The sequence below is a fragment of the Balaenoptera musculus genome, chromosome 10, assembly GCF_009873245.2.
Source record: "Balaenoptera musculus isolate JJ_BM4_2016_0621 chromosome 10, mBalMus1.pri.v3, whole genome shotgun sequence".
Classification (NCBI taxonomy): domain Eukaryota; kingdom Metazoa; phylum Chordata; class Mammalia; order Artiodactyla; family Balaenopteridae; genus Balaenoptera; species Balaenoptera musculus.
In genome coordinates this window covers 61,105,324-61,132,760 of record NC_045794.1, presented here as the reverse complement: position 1 = coordinate 61,132,760, position 27,437 = coordinate 61,105,324, and the positions used below count along the sequence as shown (strand labels likewise).

The following is a 27,437-nucleotide window of genomic DNA, read 5'->3' as shown; positions in this document are numbered from 1 at the left end:
AACTGATCATTACTTGAATTATTTTTATTGTTTATTTTTTTTAATATAAATTTATTTATTTATTTATTTGTTTTTGGCTGTGTTGGGTCTTCGTTGCTGCATGCGGGCTTTCTCTAGTTGTGGCGAGCGGGGGCTACCCTTTGTTGTGGTGCATGGGCTTCTCATTGCAGTGGCTTCTCTTGTTGCAGAGCACGGGTTCTAGGTCCGTGGGCTTCAGTAGTTGTGGCACGTGGGCTCAGTAGTTGTGGCTTGTGGGCTCTAGAGCACAGGCTCAGTAGTTGTGGTGCAGGGGCTTAGTTGCTCCGCGGCATGTGGGATCTTCCCAGACCAGGGCTTGAACCCATGTCCCCTGCATTGGCAGGCAGATTCTTAACCACTGTGCCACCAGGGAAGTCCCAGTTTTATTTTCTTTAATTAAGCTTATCATTGTTTTCTTCCTATTATTTAAAAAATTATCTATGTATGTCTGCAGAAAATATAACAAATAAAAATGGTAGAAAGAAGAAGAAAATAATATACATTTTGTGTAAGCTAGGTAGGAAGAGAATCTGGGCTTCTATTATTAGGACTTTTATTCTTTTCAACCTTCATAATATCACTGTTGTGTATATCATTGATTAGGTGCAAGTCTAAAGCTACTTTGTCCCTGTAACCACCACAGAATTGAGCAAATATAAAATTTAGTTTAGAAATACATAAAAGTGATATATATTTCCTTGCTATTCTTACTGTTTCAAATATTGAATGCCTACTGTTCATCAGTGAACATGATATATGTTTCAATAACTTACATCACTTAATTCTTACAACAAACTTTTGAGGTAGGCATTATTATTAACCTGCTTTTATTTTTTATCTATCTATCTATCTATCTATCTACCTATCTATCTATCTATCTATCTATCTATCTATCTATCTATCTATCTATCTATCTATCTGGGAGACTGAAGGATTTATTACTTGCAGTAAGTAAGGAGAACACCAGGGATCTTTTCCCAAAGCAGTATCTCCCTGAACTGCAAAATTGGGGAAATTTTAAACTAAGGGTACATGCATATTCATAAGGGGGCTTGAGCAGAGGAGAATTCAGCATATAATTGGGGGAAAGTTCGACAGAGTCCAAGCTTTAGTTGACTGAAGTCAGGAGGGTCAAATCATCATTCCATCTCCCACCTGAGTTGGGGGCCTTAGTTCCAAATAAACCTAATTAGTTTAACATTCCTCTCTGAGATGTCTCAGGGTTCCTTCAAAGCATCCCAGAGTTAACTGGAGGCCGGCATCAGGATTTACTGAAGCTCAGGTTCTTTATGTCTTGTTGCAGAAAGAATTTAGGGAGAGACAAAGTGATAGGTAAGAAGTGGATTTATTTATAGAGGTACAAATTCCATAGACAGAATGTGGTTTGTCTCAAAAGGTGAGAGAGGCCCTGGGAGAAACACGCTCCACAGAGCGTGGGCCATCTCAGAAGGTGAGAGGCCTAACCTGCTTTTAGATATGGAAGAACTGAGACTCCTAGAGATTAAGTGACTTGCCAGGATTTTGAACTTTAGTTCTGACTTCAAGATCTGTGCTCTTTACTCTGTGTTCAGCCATCTCCCTTATATACATGAGTTAGTGCTTTGAGGTTTTTATGGTTCACAATATTATGAGTTAAATCTGAATTATTTGATAATTTGAATCAAAGCAGCCCTTCCTGGGGGAGGCTGTACATGTGGAGGGTCAGGGGGGATATGGGGAATCTCTGTACCTTCCACTCAATTTTGCTGTGAACCTCAAACTCTTCTAAAAAATAAAACTCATTAAAAAAAAATGAGTTGGATAAAAAAATTGTTGGATACAAAAATATCTAACTGTTAAAATAAAGGGCCAGATAGTAAATATTTTTGGCTTCATGGGCCATGCAGTCTCTGTTGCAACCATTCAACTTTGCTGTTTTTGTGAGAACACATAGACAGTTCGTAAGTAAATGAGCATCGTTGTGTTCCAATAAAACCTTTTCGTATTTATAAAAACAGAGCTGGGCCTAGTTTGCTGACCGCTGGCCTAGGGATTTATAAACTATAATTTACCTTTATTCTGGATTGGCTAGCAATTTGGTTGGAATTAGATAGGAAAGGTAACTGCCATTCTGAAATATTTATCCCTATGATCTCATTATTAAATAGATCTATTTAACAGATTTGAATAAGTCTATTAAAACATTTTCTGAAGAATAATAATGATCATGATGGTTATGAAAACTACAGCTATATTTTATTTAGATTTTCTTCCTAAAGTTAGATGATGTTATAATGTTTCCAAAATATAATTAAGAAAATATTTGATGGGTGATAGAAGTGTGCTGCTATTTTAGTCTATGTTTCATATATAATACATAATAATATATATTATATTAAAATTAATTAAATATAATCAATATTATATACATTTGTTTTTATTTTATTATTATATATTAAATATAATAATCCATTTAAATGATCACCTTGTGATTTTACATTTCTACATTTTAACTATTTATTAGGATAGTACTTAAAACAATACCATTTTAAAATTGATACTGAGCTGAATTTGTTTTTTCTTACTCTTACTGTCAGAGTGATGAAGCCCAGTCTTGATTAAAATTTCTGTACTTGCTATCAGTATAACAAAAATGACCCGTTAGATGATATTTCAGAAGTAAGCTATAAATGCTTATGGGTAAATTATTTCCTGCTTTTATTAACTTGAGCTTTCCCTAAGATTCATACATAGTTCTTATTCCATGGTGGCTAAACTCACTGTAATTTTCAGGTCTTTGCACAATTTTTGGCAATAAAATCAAACATTTACAAACATATACCTGTATATATTTGTCACTTCCTTGCTTAAAATCCTGTACTGTCTTCCCATTACCTTTGGGATAAGGTCCAAGTTCTTTAACTTGTATTATAATTTAACAGCTCTGGCTCTGAAGCCTTGCCTCCTCCTTCTCCTCTGGGTATAGACTTGGATACAACACTTTCAAAGGGTTGTCCTGGTTTTATACTACTTTTGGAGCTACTGTCCCTCTCTGGGACAATATATATTTGCTTAGTACTCTTTTTAGATTTCTCTTATCCACTGGCTGTGTTATCTTTCATCCCATGGAACTGTGGCAGGGAGCCAAATAACACCAGAAGATAGAATATTTCAATATTCTAGAAATGGCAACCAGAGATTCTCAGTATTAGTGATCTCCAATTCCAATGACTGTTCTGGAAGAAATGATTGGCAATGGAGTTTTTCTGGGGCAAGAATAAAAAACCTATCCAAAACTCCTAAGAAGAAAGAAAAGTCATTTTTTCTTCTATTTTAGAACCAGGAGGAAAGTGGTGGTGGTGGGGAGGTGGTGGTGGGATGAATTGGGAGATTGAGACTGACATATCTACACTAATATGTATAAAATAGATAACTAATAAGAATCTGCTGCTTAAAAAAAAAAAAAGAACCAGGACTGATCTCCAGCTGGGAAACAAGATACAGGCTTAACTGGTATTTGAGGCCAGTGCCCATTCTGAGCAGTTCTGTGTGCTTTGATTGCTCAGTGATGCTGTACCAGCTAAATGTTTTAAATATGACCTCTCTTTAGAAAATAGATTATAATGGTCTGTTTCTTAGGCATAAATGCTAAGGTAAATGGTAAACCTGTTAATGTTAATAAGGAAAATTAATAATAATTCTGATTTTTTTATGGCAATAGTATACTTTTTACTTCTAGGAGTAGGACATAATACCTGAAAATTTGCCAGCGCCAACAGATAAATATAAACTAAAATATCAGCAATACAAAACTGAAATGAAAGAGGGATACAAACAGTATAGTCAGAGAAATGCACAAAAGACAAAGTCAAATATCACACATCAACAGACTCCGAGAAACAAGATAGATGACAAGGTAATGTATAACGCTTTATAAAATAGTAATGAAATTTAAAGAAAACAGTTACACGTATTATAGAAACATCTTTTTATCTGATATGTCTTGCTGTTAGTCATAATAAAGTACAGTAGCTAACATTTATTTCTGTGTGCCAGCGACTATTTTAAGTATTTTACTTACATTAACTAGTTTTTTCACAACAACCATAATGGGTTATTATCACCATTTTCAGGCATGAAAACTTTACTTATACGACCTACTGACCTATTCATCTTTTCTCTGTTAGTAGTTTTCCACTTGCCTTGGGTTGGAAATAAGACAGTATTATATATCTGTTTTTGATGTAGCTGTCTTGAACTCTGTTGGTCTCACAGATTAAATTTTAAAGTTGGAAAATGGTTTCAGACTTTAAAGCGACCCTGTTTTATTCTAAAACTGTCATCACTCCATGATTGTCTTCTAGCTCAGTTTGGGAGATGTTTTTAATATCGAATTGCTGAAACTGTTATACTTTAATTTAATCTTAATTAGGTATAAACTCACCATTCATGAATATAAGAGCAAAGTAAACATAATAAATTTAATGGCTTTCCACAAGCATACCAGAAAGGTCAATCTTGAATTTTACAAAGGTTTGAAAACATAGTTTATGATACTACTGGCCATACTTTATGAGAGCACTTAGGTACAATTCTTCATTCAGTTAACTTTTAATAAGAATAATGTATTTTCAGGGAGGTTTGATGGTTGTATTTACTTAGCATTTTACTGTAGGTAAAAAAGTGATAAATTGTAAGTAGATGCGGCATATCAGCTTTTTTTTTCTGATGCATGTAGGAACTATCTAGAACTGACTAAATCACATGGTGTTTAGCTGAAAGAGTAACAAAAGTTATGGGATTATTTGGTCCCTTTTATTTCAAAACAAATTTTCCAGATCCAAACAGATGCACATAAATATAATATTCTAGTATCTGTAGTAATAGACAGGATAATTTCATAACCATTTAGCATCTGGCTGTGTATTATTTGTAGGATCTACCATGTGACATTTAGATCACTGTAATAACGTTGGGAAAATAGAATGAAGGTTTCTATAAGTGCATGCTTTATTTTCCATGGCAAAACGGTTCAAATAGTTTTAAAGTAAAACCTTGGTGTCCTTGAACACAAGTTCAAATGAGGACGCTTGTTTACTTTTGGTTTAAGAGAAGACAAATATTGTTTGCAAATCTTCCCATATGATTGTAACTATTTATACAGTATGAATAAAGGGTTTTATAAATAAAAGCCAATATTTGCATATTTTCTTCTGGTGAAGATCCTGTTTTACTTCTTCGATTTTTTTTTTTAACCTGCATTTAACCTACATATTAAAAGTTTAATATGTTCTTGATAGTCTTGTGAAAAAGCCCTGGTTTCTATATATTCTATATATAATAATCTTGTACTTAAGGGGTTTGAGCAACTTATCTGATGTCTTTTTAAATGTATACCATTATGAGAACCAAAACTGCTGTATAAACGTGCTGTTAGTAAATCTTATTATTATTACATGAATTAACACTGGAATAGTACTCTCTGGAAATAGAAGAGGTCCCTGATATCCAAAACATAAGCCCCTCTTTAAAGCAGGGAGCCACATGTAAATTGATTCTCTTTGCTGATAAAGAAAAGCTAAAGTTAGATATATTTAGAATCCAAGATAATAACTAAAGATCATAGCTACTAACTAATCAGGCTGATATATCAGTCAACTGATAATGTCAAACAGTAAAATAGAAGTTCCACCCTGCTTGATTTTTAAAGGCAAATTTCCTGTGTTGAGTTTTCCTTCCATTTAGTATAAAAAGGTGGTGAATCTCTTATTGTCAAATTGTTTTGCCACCTGAAACGTAAACTTATATGTGTGTGTCTATATATATATATGTATTTTAAATAGTGAAACATCTTTAAATAAAACATGAAAATCATTAAACTTCAATTTTACAGAAAATAATATTAATTCCCAAATTAATATTAATTAATTGTACTTATTATTAATCATTCCAGATATACCTTTTTTCACCAACTATTTAAAAAGACAAAACACCTTTTGGATTTAGAAACGATCACCCTAATTCACCCATTCATTGTTTATTCTTTCAAAAATAGTTATCTAATGTTTAACTACATGCAAGGTACCTTTCCAGGCACTGGTGATAAGTCAGTGAGTAAAACAGACAAAAATTCTTGCCCTTACAGAGCATATAACCTAATTAAGGAGTAAGCAAGAAAAAAAAAAAAAAGAACAAATGAAATGAATGAATGAACTGATCAGTTCATCTAATTATGAGAGATGATGATAAATGCTATGGGTAGAAGGGAACTGGAAAGGCTAGGACTTGAGGCTGGGGTAGCAGTTTGTACAGGATCATCAGAGAAGATCGTTTCCATAAGGTAGTATTTTAGCACACATATGAAAGGGGTAAGAGGTAAGCCAGTCAGGAGAAACTCTGTCATGAAGTGTCATGAAGTAGGAGTGGGCCTGGAGTGTTTCAGAAATATCAGGAGCAGTGTGATGAGGGGGAACAGCGAGGGAGAGGTGGGGGGAGATTGTTCAGTGAGTTAAAGGGAAGATGAGGCTGGGAGGCAGACCATGGAGGTCTTGTAGACCGCTTAAGGACCTTGCCTTCTATTTTGTTCTGTTGAGGATGGGTTTTATTGAGGAGGTCATCACAGTAATCCAGGCAAGAGGTGAGGACGCTTGCCTGGACCGAGGTGGTCGCAGCAGACTTGGATAAGAAGTGGTCACGAGGAGGAGTCGGATTCTAGATAGATTCTGAAAGGTAGGGCTGAGAATATTTGATGATGGATTGGTTTTAGGCTTGAGAGAAAGGAAAGATGAAAAGCGACTCTAAGGCTTTTGAGCTGAGCAATCGGAAGGGTGGATTTGTCAATAACTGGAGTGGGGAAGACCACTGTGAAGTCTGATTTGGGGAGGTTAAATTTGAATACCAAGTGGAAATATCACTGTTTCCTTTTTGTAAAAGATTAAAAACAAGTTGAAACAAAATAAAATGTTTTTGAAAGTTTCCTCCAACCTACACATAATGCAGAGCTTGGCTTCTACTTAAACATATCTGTCAATTTAATCTTTTAAATTTACCTTATATAATGCTAAACATCTTTCTGGTGCCTGTTAAAATAAATCACTATTTAGGAAAAACAGATATTAGTGGGTAAATAAATAAAATTATAAAGTATCCTCGTAAATTTGTTCCCCAATAGTACATACTTAAGATTTATTATTCATTCATTGAATAAATAGCAAGAGCTCACTACATGTGGTCCTGTTCTGGCACCAGGGATCCTGCAATGAAAAAGACAGACAAGGTTCCTGCCCTCGTGGAACTTACATCAGGAGAGGGAGGCAACAAGTCATAAACAAATGTATAATAAAGTTTCATGTAGCAATCGAAGGTCATGAAGACAGCAAAGATTATGAAGATGGAATGTGACCTTTCAAGGAAGATCTAAAGTAAGAACAAATCCTGGGGGAAAGACTCTTGAAATCTATTATGTTTTTGACAAGTTGCTATCCTATTGGGGCATTATTTTTTGTTAAGCTCATGTAAGCACATCTTATATTCAGAGAAAAATTTAGTGTTTATCTCTTTAGGATCCTTGTCAAAAGTTCAGAAATAGCAGACATAAAACCAATGAATCACCGAAGTAGTAATTAGTAAAAGTTTTGTGCACACACCAAAAAGACAGTTCGTGAACTGGAAGTACTCAAATCAGACACGGGATGAGACTCAGGAATCTATTATAAAACAGTTTATGTAGTGAGGCGGCAGTGACTTTATTCTTCACAGTGGTTGGTTATAATATGAAAATTTTCTTAAATGATAGGGGATTGGTTAGTGGTTATCAATTTGGGGGAACAGTTTACATTTTGCTTATGATTTCCAGAGACATAAGCAAGAAATGACCCAGGTCAAGTTAGTCTCACTTGTCTTGCAAAATAAGCTAAATTAAGCTTTGCTTTTATGACTAAACTGGTATTGTCTGCTCAGGGAATTTTCAAGGCTGATCTCTGTTTGTGTTTGATTTTAACAATCTCAAAGGATACACCCCATCTACTGGTACTTTACTTGTGAACTTAATTTTATAAAGGAGTGACATGCCCATATTTATTAAGTTCACAAAGACTCAAATGGACAATTATAATAGTTGCTACTTTTTATGAAATGCTTACTATATGTCGGGTACTTTTATAAGTGTTGGACATGTATCATCTCATTTATCATTTTCGTGTGTGTGAAGTAGTTACTAATGTTAATTCCCATTTTATCTATGAGTAAACCGAGGCACAGAGGCGTCATCTAGCTAGAAAGTGGGAGAGCTGGATTCAAACAGGCAGTCTGATTGTCAGAGCCTGTACCCTTAATTTGATGTATCCAGTGATCATTTTATCCTTTATTTTGTTAAAAACAAATATTCTAAGCATGTGTGTGAGGGTTCACTTATTGCTTCACGTCTAGTGTGTACAAGGTGCAGAAGCCATCACAGATGATCTTACAACTCTGGATAGGAAAGCCCTCCTACAGCAGGTTATGCAGACAACCCTTACATCACACAACAGAGTACAAGAAGATCTGATGCTGTAAGTTATTGGTATTTTTACTCATTCGATAAGATAATTTGCCCTCCAAGATTTTACAGACTTAAAACTGAATAGATAATTGCAACAGTTGAATTTGGACTGAGGCGAATATTCATTAATATGCAAATTCAGTCCTCACTCTTACCACAGATTGGCATTTGGTATGTTTACAGTGGAAAAATCATCTTGAATCTTTGGGAGTTTGTAAAAATTTAGTTTATACTGTTCAAAATGTTCATTGACCACTACTTATGACAATGGGCTAATCTGCATCACCCCTTCCCCTAGAGAGAAGTAGCTGGATGATTTATTTTTTATTTTTTGAAAGTTATACATTAATAAAACTGTAGAAACTCAGGCCAATTAAGAAAAATGGCAGGGATAAAGCAGTTTTTCTTTAGGAAAAGGGAAACAAAGCTCTAGACTCTCAATATCTCAACTTTAAATTATATGTTTTACAAAATCACTGAGATTGCTTAATGAGTATTACTTAGACCAGTTCTCGTACAAATAGATGGTTATAATATTTCTATAGTGTCCTGATGTAAGCAGACCAAGCTGCTTGGAGTTGAAGTCCGCTGGCTACCTAGACACCTCCAGGTGATTAAAATCTTAGGCACACCTGTAATGGATTGATGGAATATCAGTATGTGTTGGCTCAAGAGTTGAGAAAATTCTGCTTTAGGATGGCCTAAATAATATAAAACATGGATTTAACTAGTTACATTATCATTATCATTGAGGGGAAATTCAAAATAGATTTTATTTGGATAACATCATCTAGAATCAATACATTTTGAACTGACACGCGATTTGTTATCAATCTCTGGCCAGCTGGACTGATTTTCTGTGGCTGTCCCAAGTTGTAATTTGTTTCTTTACTAAAATCACATATAATTATTTCTATGCTTATTATTGTGTAGATATTTATACTTAATAGAATAAGGAGTATTGCCAGGATGAAAAAAAAATTTAAAAAGCTACTTTATAGGGCAAAGTTTTGTCCCAGATAGGGCTTATTTTGATATATTCCTGAAGTTATACTTGCATGGATGTTACTTAAGGCGCATTGGGTACTGTTCTTGGTATAATCCAAAGCCATTTGGGTGTCAGTGAATTTCTTTTCCTTATAATTACTTTCTTAGTGACATCATATCTAAATTCACTGTCAAGCACATTTTACTCTATTGTGGTAGCACTAATTTATCAGGTTTTTAAAGGAAAGTTTATGTGAGTAAACTTTGAATGCATCTGAAATTAGTACCAATTTACTTTTAAAATGTAGGTGGAAACACTTCAATTTAGTTTTTAACTAAATAAACAACAGAAGCAGTGACCCTGTGGTTTTTATGTCCATCTCTTCTAGTTTGTCATTTTTCAGTGTTATCAGATCCTTTGCATCTGTGTGACTTCTGCTTCTAATCTGCTTTCTGTTTACACAGACCTCTAAATCAGTGTGCCTGAGGGTGGTTCTAACCTTTCCTCCAAAGTGTAAGCCACCATAAATGTCAACGCCCAAGGTGGGCTTTCAGCGTGGACTCTGTATTCATTAACGTCACCTCTTTTGCTTGCTTCTGGGTTTTACATCCATTGTCTGGCCAATATGGAAATCTCCTATGATTTCTAACAAAATTTAAGTGTATTATTTTTTAGGAAATAAATGTATTTTTAGGTTAAAAAATTGGAATTTAAATTTATTAATGATGAATATAGTAACCTATATTTAAGAAAGAAACTGGAAGTGTTTAACTTATATTTTAGGACTCTTGTGTTAACTATAGGATTGTTCTGCCTTATGGACAGTGACATTTTCTTTATTTTCTCTTCTCAGGAAACTGTGGCTGCAGAGAAGAAGAAACAGACTGTTGCAGAGCAAGTGACGATAGACCACTTATCCAGGTAAGGGTTAGTAACTCGTAATAGAAATCCATTCAGAAGGTATTCATTAAATTTCTTTTTTTGTACATGACACCCATATCTTTGGGTGTCAATCAACAAGTGGTCAACTCAGAAGTTTCCACACTTTCTGTGTTCACTGCACTTGTTGTGTTTTAGTTAATTTTTTCACCAGACTCCTTGGCCAATAGAAATACCCAACAGTTCTATTTATTAACTATTTTTGTCTAAACAACTTAGTAAATATTTACTTTCTAACAACTTAATGGTCATCTGAAAAATAATACACATAAATTGAAAGAAAAAATATTTTAATTTCATTCTTAAATAAGCACAATTACTTACTAATGGGATGTCTGCACTTCTTGGCACCACACAATCTCTCAAACCTTAGAATTGTGTAGGATTTTGCCACCCTCACTTTCTAGTCCACATGGCACTTGCTTTTTATCACAGCAACTCTAGAAAAGCCGGCTTTGCAAAGCTGTGATATCATTCATTGAAGGAGTGTAGCATGATATCTTGTTGAAACTGTGAATTATCTTGAACTAGTAGTTTTTGTGGTATCCAACAAATATGAAGTATCACTATGTCCCTCAAAAGTTAAAAATATCTAGAGGTGTCCCTGTGAGTTCCCTGTGACATCCCAGTGTGACTTAGTGCACAGTTTGGGAACTGTGAGACCATCAAGAATTTTAAAACCTAATGTAAAGTTTCACAACACTTAGAAAACTATATAAAGTTTCAATACCTGCTGTGCTAAATTGCATGAATATGTAAGTATTGTAGGATTCAGAAGAGGCTGGAATAGTCTATGAAGTCTTCAAGGAAGAAGTAAGACTTAAGTTTAGCTTTGAAAAAAATAATCGTTTCGTTGGGTGGCAGAGAGAAAGAATGATGGTCTACATGCATGTGTCTTAGTTAATTCTTTGAAACAATTTATTTTACTTACAGTCTTCGGTGTATCTCCTTCCATTATCTCATGAACTGACTTTATGTTTTCACCCCCAAAATGCCACCACAGCGTCTCTTCATAAGATAACTAGTGACATACATATTGCTGGACTAATGGTGATTTCTTGGTTCTCATTTACTTGACCCATCAGCGACATCTGTCTGGGTTGAAAACTTTCTTCCCTTCAAAGCACTTTTCTTTTTCTCCCTTGACTTCCGGCATAGCACACTTGGCTCGTTTTTCCTCCTACCTTCCACTCCTCAGCCTCCTCTCCTGGTTCCTCTTCATCTCTCCAGTCTTTATACATGGCAATACACAAGGGCTCAATTCTTAGACTTCTACATTTACTTCCTAAGTGATCTCACCCAGTATCATGTCTTCAGGAATCATCTACCTGCTGATGCTTCCCTAATCCAAGATCCCAAAGTAACATTTTCCAAACTGGGTTCCTGAAAGTGGTTTCCCTTCCCTTCCCTCATGATGAAATCCTCTTTAGTTTTCCTCCATGGCAACCCCATTCTTTAAGTTATTTAGGCCTAAAATCTTGGTGATGCATTTAATCCCTCTCTTTCACTCAAATCCTATGCAGTTTGTCAGCAAACACTCTCAGGTCTACCATCAGAATAAACTTACCCCCTCTGCTGCCACCATCCCTGTTCACACTGTCATCTTCTTTTTTTTTTTTAATTTAATTTTATTTATTTTTTTATACAGCAGGTCCTTATTAGTCATCCATTTTATACACATCAGTGTATACATGTCAATCCCAATCGCCCAATTCATCACACCCCCCCACCACCGCCACTTTCCCCCCTTGGTGTCCATACGTTTGTTCTCTACATCTATGTCTCTATTTCTGCCCTGCAAACAAGTTCATCTGTACCATTTTTCTAGGTTCCACATGTATGCGTTAATATATGATATTTCTTTTTCTTTTTTTTTTAGCATCTTTATTGGAGTATAATTGCTTTACAATGGTGTGTTAGTTTCTGCTGTATAAAAAAGTGAATCAGCTATACATATACATATATCCCCATATCCCCTCCCTCTTGTGTCTCCCTCCCTCCCTCCCTATCTGGCCCCTCTAGGTGGTCACAAAGCACAGAGCTGATCTCCCTGTGCTATGAGGCTGCTTCCTACTAGCTATCTAGTTTACATTTGGTAGTGTATATATGTCAATGCCATCTTCTCACTTCGTCCCAGCTTCCCCTTCCCCTCCCCATGTCCTCAAGTCCATTCTCTACGTCTGCGTCTTTATTCCTGTCCTGCCTCTAGGTTCTTCAGAACCATTTTTTTTAAACACATATATATGTATTAGCATACAGTATCTGTTTTTCTCTTTCTGACTTACTTCACTCTGTATGACAGTCTCTAGATCCATCCACGTCTCTACAAATGACCCAATTTCGTTCCTTTTTATGGCTGAGTAATATTCCATTGTATATATGTACCATCTTCTTTATCCATTCGTCTGTCGATGGGCATTCAGGTTGCTTCCATGACCTGGCTATTGTAAATAGTGCTGCAATGAATATTGGGGTGCATGTGTCTTTTTGAATTATGGTTTTCTCTGGGTATATGCCCAGTAGTGGGATTGCTGGGTCATATGGTAATTCTATTTTTAGTTTTTTAAGGAACCTCCATACTGTTCTCCATAGTGGCTATATCAATTTACATTCCCACCAACAGTGCAAGAGGGTTCCCTTTTCGCCACACTCTCTCCAGCACTTGTTGTTTGTAGATTTTCTGATGATGCCCATTCTAACTGGTGTGAGGTGATACTTCATTGTAGTTTTGATTTGCATTTCTCTAATAGTTAGTGATGTTAAGCAGCTTTTCACGTGCTTCTTGGCCATCTGTATGTCTTCTTTGGAGAGATGTCTAGTTAGGTCTTCTGCCCATTTTTGGATTGGGTTGTTTTTTTTTTAATATTGAGCTGCATGAGTTGTTTATATATTTTGGAGATTAATCCTTTGCCAGTTGCTTCGTTTGCAAATATTTTCTCCCATTCTGAGGGTTGTGTTTTTGTCTTGTTTGTAGTTTACTTTGCTTTGCAAAAGCTTTTAAGTTTTATTAGGTCCCATTTGTTTATTTTGTTTTTATTTCCATTACTGTAGGAGTTGGATCAAAAAAGATCTTGCTGCGATTTATGTCAGAGGGTGTTCTTCCTATGTTTTCCTCTAAGAGTTTTATAGTGTCTGGTCTTACATTTAGGTCTCTAATCCATTTTGAGTTAATTTTTGTGTATGGTGTTAGGGAGTGTTCTAATTTCATTCTTTTACGTGTAGCTATCCAGTTTTCCCAGCACCACTTATTGAAGAGATTGTCTTTTCTCCATTGGCACACTGTCATCTTCTGTCTCCTGGATTATTTCAGACACTTTTTAACTGGACTCATTGTATCTGCATTTGCCCCTATTGGTCTTTTCTCAACCCAGCAGCCAGAGTGAGTCCATTAAAAGGCAAGTCAGATCAAACCCTCCAGTAATTTCCCATCTCAATCAGAGTAAAATCTATAAGACCTATGTATTGGTTATATATCACCATAAAACCTAGTAGCTTAAAAGAGCTGTCATGAATGATAACTCATCTATCTTCAGGTCAGCTGTCCAGGCTAGGCTTGGCTGAGTAGCTCTTTTCACTTACTTTTGCCAGTTATATATGAGCAAAAGCAATGGACTTAATTCTGAGCTTAAGCCTTAAGAAACCTCATGTGTTTCCATTTGCCTTTTTGTGCTTGGTCAACCCACTGGTCTCAAGAAGAAAACACTTTTATAAATGCAGCCAGGCCACTTAGCCAAGATTATCCTAGATGAGCAGATCTCCAACCAACCTACCCTTGCATGAATTAGTTCAATTGAGATCAGCAGAGCCATCCAGCTGCCAAAGCAAATCAAATAGCTAAGCTTAAAGCCAAAGGGAAAGAAAGTTCACTACACTTATAATGAGGCCATGGCAAGGATGTGGATAAGGAGTGCTGAAAAACTGAGGTCAATAATACGTTCTCCCCAAGCCCTGCATGATTTGCCCACCGTTAGACCCTGGACCCCTTTTCCTACTTCTCTCCCTCTTGTTTACTCTGCTCCACCATCTGGCTTCCTCCCTGTTCTGAAACATATCTGGTTCACTTCTGTCTCAGGTGCTTTGCATTTATTTCCCTCTCTGCTTGAAATGCTTTTCCCACAGAAATCCATATGGCTGCTTACTTACTTTGCTTTCTGTCTTTATTCAGAAGTCACTAGCACATTGTCTTTTTGTTTAAAGAATAGTAAGAGGAAGACATGAAGCTCTGAGTTCCCTCAAAAATTTCAATTTACTTTTAGATAACGCTTATGGAAAAAGAGAGAAATAAGAATATTCACTTTTTTATGGTCAGTGTTTTTTAATTATTAAATTTATTCATTTAATATCTGACAGATCATGTATTCTGCCAGTAGTATAAATTGGCATTTGTATATGAGCTTTTCCAACTGCTTATAAATATGTGGATGCTAGAGCAATTCATTATAACATTTAATTGTCAGACTTTGCATTTTCCTGAATAGGGCTGTAATCAGTGATCCAGAACAAAATTTAACCACTGAGAAGCAAGAAATTGCTCATATCCTTTCAAATTCAAAGCTGGTACCTCTTCGATTTAGGAAAAGAACACTACATGAGACAAAGTAAGAAGGTTTTACTTATATAAAATGAGGATGTAGTATGTTATAAATGTATTTTTCAAATGTACTTTTGTATCTAATGGAAAACTTTTTCTGCATGTTTTTGCTTTTTTCTATATAAAGGAAAGTGGAATTTTTGGAGTTCAGATCCCAGTTCTGCCACTTTAAGATATTGGGGTACACTTTGCCCTCCAGATGTTGTATTTAGAATTTAGGAATCATAGCCAGAACCTTAGGCGATAATATGTGTGAAAAGACACAATATAGTAACTGAGACATTTGTATGTGCACAACATATATTGGCTGAATTTCAATGACATAATATATTCAAAATTAGTATTGCTTAAAAATTATTACTTTCTGCCTTTTACTTTGTACTTTATAAAATCTTTGGTTTGGTATGGACTTTTACAGTCTGGCTCGTGGCAGTCCCCTGAAATTTCTTCAGTGACTTCACTGACAGTTGACATCTAAGCCTCAGATTTAAGAGAATAGAAAACCCACCAGTTCCTGCAGCAGTTTCTTTTATATTTCAGACTGCCATAATTGTTAGTACTTTCTTATAACTTTTATCTTTTTATCATCATTCCTTATTTTCTGGAAGCCTTGTTTTCCATGTCTTTAAATATTTGAGGGTATCATTATTAATTTCCTAATGCTGCTGTAACAGATTAGCCACAAATGGTATTTAAAGACAACACAAATTATATTCTCCTCCATTCGGGAGGTCAGAGCCTAAAACCAAGGTGGTGACAGGACTGGCATTCCTTCTGGAGGCTTCAGGGAAGAATTCATTTCTTTGCCTTTTTCAGTCTTTAGGGGCTACCTTTATTCTTTGGCTTGTGGCCCCTTCGTCCATCTTCAAAGCCGGTAATGGCTCGTGTTATATCAGTCTGAGGCTCCTCTTCTGTAGTCACATATCTCTCTGCCTTCCTCTTATAAAAACACTTGTGATTGCATTGAACCTACCTGGATAATCCTGGTTAATCTCCTCATTTCCAGATCTTTAACTTAATCACATTTGCAAAGTCCCTCTTAACCATATCATGTAAATTAACTAATTACGTGTTCTGAGGATTAGGATATGAATATCTTTCGGAGGCCATCATTCAGCTACCATATACCTAAATATCTCTTTCTTAAAGTAAACTTTTATAGAAATAAAACATTGATTCACAAAGTATACACATTTTAAATGTACACCATAGGAATTTTCACAAACTGAACAATACTCATGTATCATTCCTAGACCAAGAAATAGGACATTACCCCAGAAACCCTTCATGTGCTTCCCCTCAGCCAGTACCCACTTCCTCTGCCATACCAGGTTAACCTCTCTCCCTTGATATTGTAAATATAACTATCTAGTTATATACTTAACATGAAATCGCAAAATTTGGACGCTGTGTCTGGCTTCTTTTGCTCAACATTATGTTTGTGAATTTTATCCATGTTATTTGTAGTTGTCCTTTATTCTCATTACTGTACAGTATTTTATTGTATAAATATAGCACAGTTTATTTACTCACAGCTGTTGGTGGACATTTGGCAATTTATGAATAGTGCCGCCGTGAACTTCTGTGCATTTTTTTTGTGAACATATGTACCCATTTCTGCTTAATACACACAAGTGGAATCGCTGGCCCATTTAGTATGCATATGTTCAGCTTTAAAAAATACTGCCAAATAGTGGTTCCAAAGTGGTTGCTGCAATTCAAAACTCCCACCAGTAGCAGTGGGAAGGTGCCAGTGGCGCCATAGTCTTTGCCAGTGCTGGGAATTGTCTATATTTTTCATTTTAGTTCTTCTTATGGGTATATATTGGTGATTTTCACTTGCATTTCACTGGAGACTAATGATGTTGAGCACTTTTCATATGTATATTGGTCATTTGGATATCCTCTTATAGGAAATGTCCATCTAAGTCTATTGGGTTATCTTTTTCATATTGATTTGTGGAACTTACTTCTATATTCTAGTTATGCGTCCTTTTTTTTTTTTTTTTTTTTTTTTTAATTTCTGGCTGTGTTGGGTCTTCGTTTCTGTCCGAGGGCTTTCTCCAGTTGCGGCGAGCAGGGGCCACTCTTCATCGCGGTGCGCGGGCCTCTCACTGTCGTGGCCTCTCCCGTTGCGGAGCACAGGCTCCAGACGCGCAGGCTCAGTAGTTGTGGCTCACGGGCTTAGTTGCTCCGCGGCATGTGGGATCTTCCCAGACCAGGGCTCGAACCCGTGTGCCCTGCATTGGCAGGCAGATTCTTAACCACTGCGCCACCAGGGAAGCCCCATGCGTCCTTTTTAAGCTATATTTATTGGATGTATCTTTTTCCTTCCCTGTGGTCACCTTTTCATTCTCTTGACCATGTCTTTGATGAACAAGAGTTGCTAAGTTTATAATAGACCAGTTTACCATCTTTCATTTATTGTTAGTGTCTTTTGTGTCCTTCTTTACAAAATCTCTCCCTACCACCAACTCATCCCTCTGACTCTTAATGCCACTCAGGTCGTATGCGAAGTTGTTAATAATGCATGGGTTGGTTTCTAGGCTTTTTTTTTCAGTCTCATCTACCTGTTATGCATTCCTGGACCAATATTATCCGTCTTAATTAGTATTGTTATATATTAAATACCTAAACCTTGTTTAGCTTTAATATTGTCTTGGGCATACTCGGCTCGTTCCTCTTCAGATATAAATTTAGGTTTAGCTAGTCTAGTTCTATGAAAGATCCTACAGGGGTATTGCTTACAATTATTGCAGTGATGCTTCACTCCCCGTATTCATTAGTCCCAGAGGAGGAGGAGAAATTCTGCTTCATAGAGTGGGAAGCAGGAATTGGCATGTGTAGTGCAGCCCTTCCTCTCTTTTCTTAGGAGCCAGCTGTCTGCAGAAGTGCACATTCTCACCTATGCACTAAGTTTTACAGGGTCCCTCCCCAGCTGGAATGAGTGGGTTGATCTGTTTAATTCTAGTGTTAAGGCTTAGGTTTATTGCTGCTACATTTCTAAGCCCTGGGTTTCCAAGTGCTTATCAATAAGAAAATTCATATGTAAGTCTTCATCTGCCTGATTCTTAGTTCTCTATTGGGTTAAGAACTTGGAGATGTATTGGTGCTACTTATTGATACATAAAACCCCAACATGAACTTTCCATTTTAATAATATAATGCCTATTTAAGTTATTTTATGTTTTCAAAAAGACTCTAGACTCTTTGAAGCTATTATGTCAACCTATCACTGTTAAACTGAGTTCTGTTTTACCTTTGAGAAGCAATATATGTAATGGTTATGAGCAATTTCTTTGGCTCTGCCATGTGCTAACCTGTATACTCTGTAAACTTTGTTTTTAGAATGCGGATAATAGTACTTACTTCCTAGAGTTTATTGCAAGCATTAAGTGAACCAATACACATTAAAAATGATTTTAACACAGACTAGTGTCTAAGAAGTTCTTAATAAATATAGCTATTATTATACTTTCATTTTCTCAGCATTCAGAATTGTTTCAGGCACATAGTGGGTATTCAATAAACACATTAATACTAACGGATTAAATTGAATTAAGATGACCAAGATTTCATGGCTCCACTCTGTGTTCACAACTCTAAGTTGGTTTACAGATTCTTATTTGCTATATCCTGCTTACCTTTCATAGAGACCTAGATTTTATAGAGGTATAACTTTTCAAGATCTCAATGAGCTACAGACTTACTTACTATTTACATTATTGCAATTTCATTATACCTGCAGTTTTATGGGAATATCATAAAATTACTTAGGAAGGGAAGTAAAGAAACATCACCGAATCTTCAGATTTCTTAATATAAAGGAGATTATTGGTAGTAGGGTGTCAAAGTGTGTGTCATTGGGTTTTTTTTTTTTTTAATTGCCTGCTTTTTTTTTTTTTTAATTTTAATTATTTATTTATTTATGGGTGTGTTGGGTCTTCATTTCTGTGTGAGGGCTTTCTCTAGTTGCGGCAAGTGGGAGCCACTCTTCATTGCGGTGCGCGGGCCTCTCACTATCGCGGCCTCTCTTGTTGCAGAGCACAGGCTCCAGATGCGCAGGCTCAGCAATTGTGGCTCACGGGCCCAGTCGCTCCGTGGCATGTGGGAATCTTCCCAGACCAGGGCTCGAACCCGTGTCCCCTGCATTGGCAGGCAGATTCTCAACCACTGCGCCACCAGGGAAGCCCCTGTCATTGGGTTTTGCTTTATATTATGAAACAGAATTTTAGGACTGGCAGTCTTTGTGAGATAGTTCAATGCTATCTAAAGGCCATAAAGATTAAATAACTGATCTGAGTTTCACAGCTAGAACTATGGCCAAGACTGGAACCTCATCCAGCACTCTTTTTCTCTACTCTATTTTGGCAAAGAATGTTTTCAGCTACGCATAACTGGAAACCTGACTGACAGTGGCTTAAACAAGTCACGATTTATTTTCCTTATACAACCAGCTGCTTGGAGGTAGGCAAGTTGGTTTTAGTTCAGTGGCTCAGTGAGGCGCAGCTCTGGGCTGGCTTCCCTGAGATCGTTTTCGCCTCTCCGACATGTTGCTTGGTGGCTACAAATGGCTCCTAGCATCATATCCCTGCCATGTTCACAGGCAGGAACTCTTCCCGTGCCACTCTCTTATCAGGACAAAGAAAGTCTTTCCTGGAAGTTTACTGAAAAGAACTGGTCCCTTAGTCACTTCTAATTGCAAGAGGCTAAGAAAAGCAATCTGTGGTGGGAGAGAGGCAAAGAAGAGGGTTAGAAATGGCTGTCGGGTAGCCCTGCAACTGTGCCAGGCACAAATGTGCTATCTCTGCTCCGTACTGACTTTGTAGCACTTTGATATAAGTTCTAACGTTAGAGTCATTCATGTGTTATATACCGTAGCTCTGGGTAATTTCTTCTCTGTCTGCTACAGCTAGCAATCTGGAATAAAAAGAGGTTTATACCTCACCTTTATCCAATATGTGCATTTTCAAAATATTAATTTTTTTGGTACTTTTATCGTTTACATCAAATTTAAATTTGTAATTTAATTATAATTATTAACAATTTTATTTCTTAACAGGATAAGAACTCAGTCTACATTAACTGAAAGTATGCTTTCTCATAAAGTCAATTTTGATGGAGGAGCAGATCAAGGTATTGTCATTTTACGAACCTTTTTAATCCTATGAGTATAAAAAGGTAGTTCTTTTCAAATAGAAGAGCAATAATAATATTAGTTAAAGTTGTCACATTTAAGTGAAAAATGTGAATTTAGCACAAACGTTTTAGGGTATATATATTTAATCTGTTACAAAAATTATGGGAAGTATGAGTCCTAAAAGAAAAACATGTCAATTAGAAGTATTTAAAATGTGATTTTAAAAATGTCTTTCAAAAAGAAATTTACAGGTGAATCTTTAAAGATACATATTACTACTAGAAGATTCTAAACTATTTAAAAATCAACCGCTTATGTAAGCTGCTTTATTTTAATTTCAGTTTAATGGCTTAAGTTAACACTAACTATTGGTAGATGTAAAGTGACAAATTCTTAAATCTGTTATCCAGTCTTATAAACTTCCAGTAGTACATAATGCTACTTGATGTTTCTACATGAATATTAAAGGTAGGGTGGTTTTTTAAAATTATATTTGTTCAGTGATTTTAACTTGCCGTGAGAAAAGGTAATAAATGTATATCTATCTCTGAGTGGCTTCTTGCAAGCTCAACATTTTTTTTTAAGGTCTTTCACTGTATCTTACGTCTATGCCAAAATAGTAATCTATATTGTAATATATCCATATCGTATCAGTGTAAGATAAAGCTTTTTTCTCCATCCAAATCTGACTTAAGTATGACACTCAGCAATCTCTGTCATGGTTTCCCATAACTCTTGCCCATTACCACACATTTGAGCGAGTCCTGTTATCCCTCCTTGATATACACTATCCATTTATTATTAAATATGAAAAGTATCCTACTTGAAAATCTTTGATATTATTCTGCTTTTCTAGAAATGGACGTGATGCTTGCAGAGAGCTGGTTGGGCTCTTTTTTACTCATGACCAGTCCCTTACAATTTATGAGTATCGGCAATTTGGGAAAAATAGGTATGCCATAAAACATTGTTACAACTCTCAAGATGATTACTTCCCAGAGAAGCTGAATAACTTTACATTTTTGTCATTTAACTTGTAGAACAAATGTGCTTCCTTTTATTCAAAAAAACATTTATTGTCATCAGCATGGACAAAGAAAAGGAAAACAATACCAACTTGGTGATTTTTATACTGTAAGTTGAGCGTGTGTGCGCGCACATATGTTTTACTCACTGGTGTTGGATTTTGAGGGGTCCTGTGGGGCTAGCGGAGCAGAGTTTCTAGTTTCCAGTTTATTTTTTTCCCTCCTTCCTGAGCAGGGACATTTGTGTTGGCTAATGGTTGATATTTCCCCAGGAGGTTCTGTCTCTCAGCTCCAGATCCCAATGGTCTGAATCTAAGCATAGCACTTATTCCCTGTAACACTCCCTCCACCACCACCAATTCCACAATATAAGCCCAGGAGAGCTTGTCTCTTGGTACTTTTAAAGGCCCTGCCAGGCTAATACCACTGGGTAAGTGGCCACTTCAATAGTACCAGGAGTAATTCTCCACCTAATGCAGGCTTATCTTCTGAGGACACAAATTTTTCTCCACATGGGGCACTTGGCTTCTGGAGCCATCATATATCTCCTAGTTAGCTTATCTTCCTTGTGATTTCCCTGCCTTGCACATGTCCTGGCGTACGGCGTATAAAAAGGATTCCCTAGCATGAGTCCATCATAGGTAATGTCAGAATTTGTATAGTGCTCTTAAATTTTAAATTGTTACATTCATGTCATCTCATGATTAAAATGTAGCACTATCCACAGTGATCATGTAACAAAAATATACTCATAAGCCAAATCACTGGAAATGGAACTGTGAATAACTTAAAAACATTCCCTGCTTTTGTGGGAATTACAGTCTAATGGGAAACAGTCAGAAGGGCCAGATAGGAGGGGCAATGACCCAGTTTTGTCGAGTCAAAGGAGGCTTCTTGGAGAAAGTGCCATCTAACCTTGACCTAGGTAGGCTGGGATACGTAGATGGAAGAGGGTAGGGAAAGGCTTCCAGGTGGAGGAGACAGCTGGTGCAAAGAACAAAAGCATGAAAGACATGGCTTTTTTTGAGAACTGAAAGTAGTTCAGTGTTGTTGAACTCTGCTTCAAGGTGGGGGTGGGCAAGAGACGAATCAGAGCTTAATTATTAAGGGCGGCCTTTTGTTAAAGACTTGTCGAAAATGTCTTGGGGAGTCACTGAAAGGGAAGAGGTGGATGAAATGAAGGGAGGTGGCATCATCAGGTTTGTGATTTAGAAAGACTTCTCTGGTTGCAGTGTGGGGAATGGATTGAAGACTAGTACAAAGGACCAGATTGGACTGAACTACATTAATCTAGGAAGGCAGTTGAGACAACCTGAATTAGGCGAGTGACTGTGGCTATGAAGCTAATTAGAAAAATTTTTTAAAAAATCTTCAGGCAGTAGAATCATAAGATGTAGTGACCAGCTGGGTGAGGAGTTGGGGGTGAGGAAAACCTTTACATCTCAAACTTGGATTTAATACATTATGCATACACTCTATATCTGTATCTATTATCTATATCTATAGCTGTGTGTATGTCTCTTAAGCCAGCCTCTAGAGATTGAGAAAAGCAGCTCCAACTCACATTTCACAACCTGTAGGAAGAATGTTTAATGCCTATCCCAGATAGATGAAAGTTACCTCTAGCCCTGAGCTGCTGTCTCTAATAATTTATTTGTTCTTACTGTCCCTGTTCCATATTACTTGAACCAGATGTGGAGCTTTGCTCCCTCTTATGATTTCCAAGAAAAAGAGAGAGAGAAAGAGAGAGGGAGAGAGAGAGAAGAGGGAAGGAAGGAAAGAAAGGAGGAAGGGAGGGAGGGAGGGAGGAAGGGAGGAATGGAGCAAAAGAGAGAGAGAAGGAAAGAGAAAAAGAGAGAGAGAAAGAGCCACACACAAACTATATATATGATACCTTGGGTGTGTGGCAGACATTTTGAAGGGGATATGGAGGGAGGTTTATATTGCAGCAGTGTACAGAATTTACAATTTGTTATTAGACATTCTTATTCTTAAAAATATGTCCTTTGAATATTTCCCATGGTAAAGGCCCTCCTCTCAATTTTCTGACTCCTTCCACCTCTTGCTCTTCCCCACAATCTTCTATTTCTTTGTGCAGAAATATTCAACCTTATCTTTCTTTTTGGGGGGCGTTGGGTCTCTTTTGCCTTCCAGGTATTGCTCTGGAACTTATCTTTTCATTTCTATATACCCCATCAAGGTCTTTTTTCTAAATACTCCCTAAAATAAATTGTAATGCCAGCTGTTAAGATAATACTTATAGAAACATGCACTTGTGTCCTAGACACACACACATAAAAGTGCACCCACATATGTTCACTCACATACATACGTATATTGCTTTGGATGCACTGACACAGACCTCATAGATGTACCGTTACGCACACATGTATGTATACGCACATATGCTTATATGCATAACACTGCTACACATATCATGTAGTCTCTTTAATTGCTTAAATAATAATTTCAAGAAAATTTATATACATTTCAAAGAGTGAAGAAGGTACTTATAGTTACAAGTTTTCTAAAGTAAATGCTCCAGGATAAAGGAGAGGAGAGAAATCTCTTCCCTTATTTTCAAAAGAGATAATTAAGCCTCTTATTTTAAATTTGTGTTTGTCCATATTTGACCATATTTATTTGAGAAACTCAGAAATTAAAATAATAACAATTTTCTAAGGTTGGATTAAGGATTTTTGAGGGGAATTTTTTCAGCAAAGCCTTGATACTCTAAACAGCTTAAAATTCGTTTTACATTTATGTAATGTTTGTCATCAAAAGACCAGGTGAAAGAGGGTGATGAACCTGTCATAGTTCATCAATTTGCAGCACATCTTTCTGTGGATCAATAGCTCTATTTCTGTATTTTGCGGTGTCATAATTTCCACTGAAATAACTTGTCCTTTCTTCCTCTGATTCTAAAAAACAATTGGAGTTCTTATTTTTTTCACGTGAATTGTTAAATCTAAGATTGTTCTAATTGGGAGATTGGGAAATTAGTTCTCCTATTTTCCTATATTATTAGCTGAAGCCTGTGTGGTTTCTAAATATTCTCTCAATATACTTTTTTATTAGTATAAAAGTATATCACATCAGATATAATCAAACTTGAATATTTAAAATTAGTATTAGTTGTAGTTTACTTCTTATATATTTTATAGTTTAAATAATTCAATTTGTTCATTTCTTTAGGGTACAAACTTGACATTTTTGAGCTCTGATCATCCCAGACTTCCAGAAAGCATAAAAGAAAACACATTGCTTACACTTCGAATCACAAATATTGATCAGAGAGCTTTGGATTCTCTCAAGTAAGTCAAACATGCATTTGTCATTTTGGAGGTAAGTGAAAACATTATGTTTATTATATTAAAATGAGATTCTATATCAAAGCATTTTGATTTTAGTTAAGATTTATATTTAAAAAAATAAAGCATAGCTATACATATCCATTTTATGTGCTATATCTTGTACTCAAATACACTCCATGTGTGGGAACAGTTATAATCAAGTAGAAATTTAAAATGTCCCATTTTAAGTTAGTTAAAGTACTTTATTAATTTGCCTGTGCTATAACACTTTTATTTTACCGAATGCTACCAAAATAATACATTTTAAAAGATGGGATACAATACAATATAATAACAACTTTTTCCACATTTTTAGTGTGATGCTTTTTTTAAGCACTAAAAAAAGTCTTGGGTCCCACATGCTTGTGGTATTCATTGATTGATAATACATATAATGAAAAAACAATGCTATGAATCAAAAGCTTTTAAATGAATTTTGGGGTTTTTTTTTTCTTATCACAGAAAACATATATGCCATTCTTGTGGAGTGCTAAATATAATCAAGATAACAATAATTGGTGTACTCTCTGTACATTAGAGGCCATTTGTCATAAATTGGCTATAAGGAAGACTGTGCTTCTTTGTCTTTTACTGTATTGTTCAATATGATTGCATTTGTGTTCTTTTGCTTTTTAAAATAACATTTTTACATTTTATACATTTAAAGGTAAAACTGCTTTTAAATTTAATAGTTTTAATTAAGTATTTTAAAAGAACATTGAAATAGCTACAAAACTGAATATAATGTTTAAAGGTAGTTCTTGGAAGGTTTAAGGATTTTAGCTTTTGATTTATCATATTTAATTCTCCCAAGGATTAAAGCAGGGAGCAAAGGTGGGACTTGATTAATCTCTAAGCACTCTTCCAACTTTCTGTAGCTTATTAAGAGTGAGAATTTATTTGAGAATTTCTTTGAGTCTAGAGCAGGGAAAGCTTAGAGTTTCCATACTCAAGATTGCAAAACAATATATTTTTATCACTGCGAACATGTCAATTGCAGAACTGATTCTGTGGAACATGATGATGTAACCAATGAAGAAGCCAATGATAGATTGGTTTTCAAGGCCATTCAAGGTGTGTGTCATTACTATACTCTCAAGTATTAATTTTCAACCATTTTCTTTGTAAGTAGTAAAGCAGTATTTTCCAGATATTGCTTAGTTTTTTGGCACTTGATTTATATTTCCTATTTGCTTTCCTATCTTTTTATAAATTTATACACACATACATGTTTAAAAATATTTTTAGTATTTCTCCTACTTTAATGATCCTGTCTAACTGAATAACTAGTATTTTATGATTTATGAATTTAAAAATTTTAGAAAGTACTAGATAGTATGGGTTTTATTCATGAAATGAATATAAGTGATTTTTGCAATACAGTACTTGTCTTATGCATTAGATGATATCCTAAAGAGATTTGTGGCGGCCTAGTGTGAAAAAAAAAAAATACTAGACTGGGAGCCAGATTCATGTTCATCCAGTAGACATATGACTGTGTATACTCTTGCACCTCTTTCGTTATATCTAAAATAGGGATAATAACCTCTTTTATTAACTTTCAGAGTTGTTGTAGGTGATAAGTGAAATATATGTAGGTTTTGGTACTCTAAAGCATTTTATAGATTTGTTTCTAGAGTCCACTCTTGTAATCAATACAGTATACTAGGCTCAAATAGACAAGTCCTTTGTTGAATCTCATAGTCAAGAAGGCAGGAAGGCATTAAACAAGTAATCACAGAAGTCAACATATAAGTTATAAATTTTGATAAATCCTGATTTATCATATAAAGATGATATGGGAGTAAGAAGGCTAAAAACAGATTTAAAAGTTGTCTGGGATTGGTATTTGAACTCTCAAATATTCTTGATGCCATTGTTACTAAATAGTTTTCTCTGTTCTATCACGATCAATATGGTATTTGTCACTATTGTATCTAGTGACATTTGTTTTTTCTTCTAATGTATTATATTTAATAACTGCTCTGGTAAAGTTACCTATATTTTCTCAAGTAAAGATGGCACAAACTGCATCAAATGAAATCTGTCCCACAAAGAGAATGAGCCTAAGAATATAAATTCTTATAAATTCCTAGAAGAAAGGGTTACTTTAAATGTATAAGTATAGGATAGCATTCCAAAGCCTTGATGCTATTTAATATATAACCTACAGTTTGAAGATTTCAAACTATTTTAGAAATTTTGAACTGATGAATTGATGTCAGGCAGATCACTCAAAAATTTGTAATTCAGTTGGTAATTACAAAGAAAGAGGAAAGAGATTAAAGATATGGGCTTGATAGATGAAGAGGAAACCTGGAAAATTTTTAAAAACTAAGATTTTATTTGTAACATTTAGGTTATTTTCATGCTGATAAAGTGAACCATTATTTTCCTATATATAAAATATAACACTTTCACCACACAGTGGTGCTATTGTTCTGGTATATTTTACATGTGATTTTGTATATAACCCCCTTTACTAAGAGCATTCTATTTTTCAAAGCCTTTTGTCAGTCATACGTATGATCTGGTTGCATATTCACATCCCTTATGTCAGTTATATCAACTTTAATTTTCTTACCGGAGAGACAATTGCAGTTTGATACATTTGTGCATAGGAATAATTAGTTTCCATCTCTCTTCTTCTTAAACAGATGTGCTAAAAGAACAGCTATGTAAAAGAGGTGTTTGTATTTTGACTGGATTGAGAAAATACCTTCAACAATTGGACAAGGAAGGAAATGGACTTTTAGATAAGGCAGATTTTAAGCAAGCTTTAAAAGTATTTCACTTAGAAGTGTCCGAAAATGTATGTACCACAGATAATTCTCTGCAGTGAATGACATATTATTCTTCAGTGGT

General features: G+C 35.5%; 1 protein-coding gene across 1 annotated transcript in view; it reads left to right on the top strand.

The window, feature by feature from the left end:
* Nucleotides 1-27,437, top strand: part of CAPS2 (calcyphosine 2) — a 40,780-nt gene that overhangs the window by 270 nt on the left and 13,073 nt on the right. Inside the window, 11 exon segments of the mRNA XM_036867459.1 lie at nucleotides 3,743-3,913; nucleotides 8,425-8,488; nucleotides 8,491-8,546; nucleotides 10,378-10,445; nucleotides 14,942-15,061; nucleotides 20,117-20,184; nucleotides 21,044-21,146; nucleotides 21,235-21,328; nucleotides 24,415-24,533; nucleotides 25,573-25,646; nucleotides 27,230-27,384. Coding sequence (XP_036723354.1) covers nucleotides 3,743-3,913; nucleotides 8,425-8,488; nucleotides 8,491-8,546; nucleotides 10,378-10,445; nucleotides 14,942-15,061; nucleotides 20,117-20,184; nucleotides 21,044-21,146; nucleotides 21,235-21,328; nucleotides 24,415-24,533; nucleotides 25,573-25,646; nucleotides 27,230-27,384 — 1,092 coding nt within the window.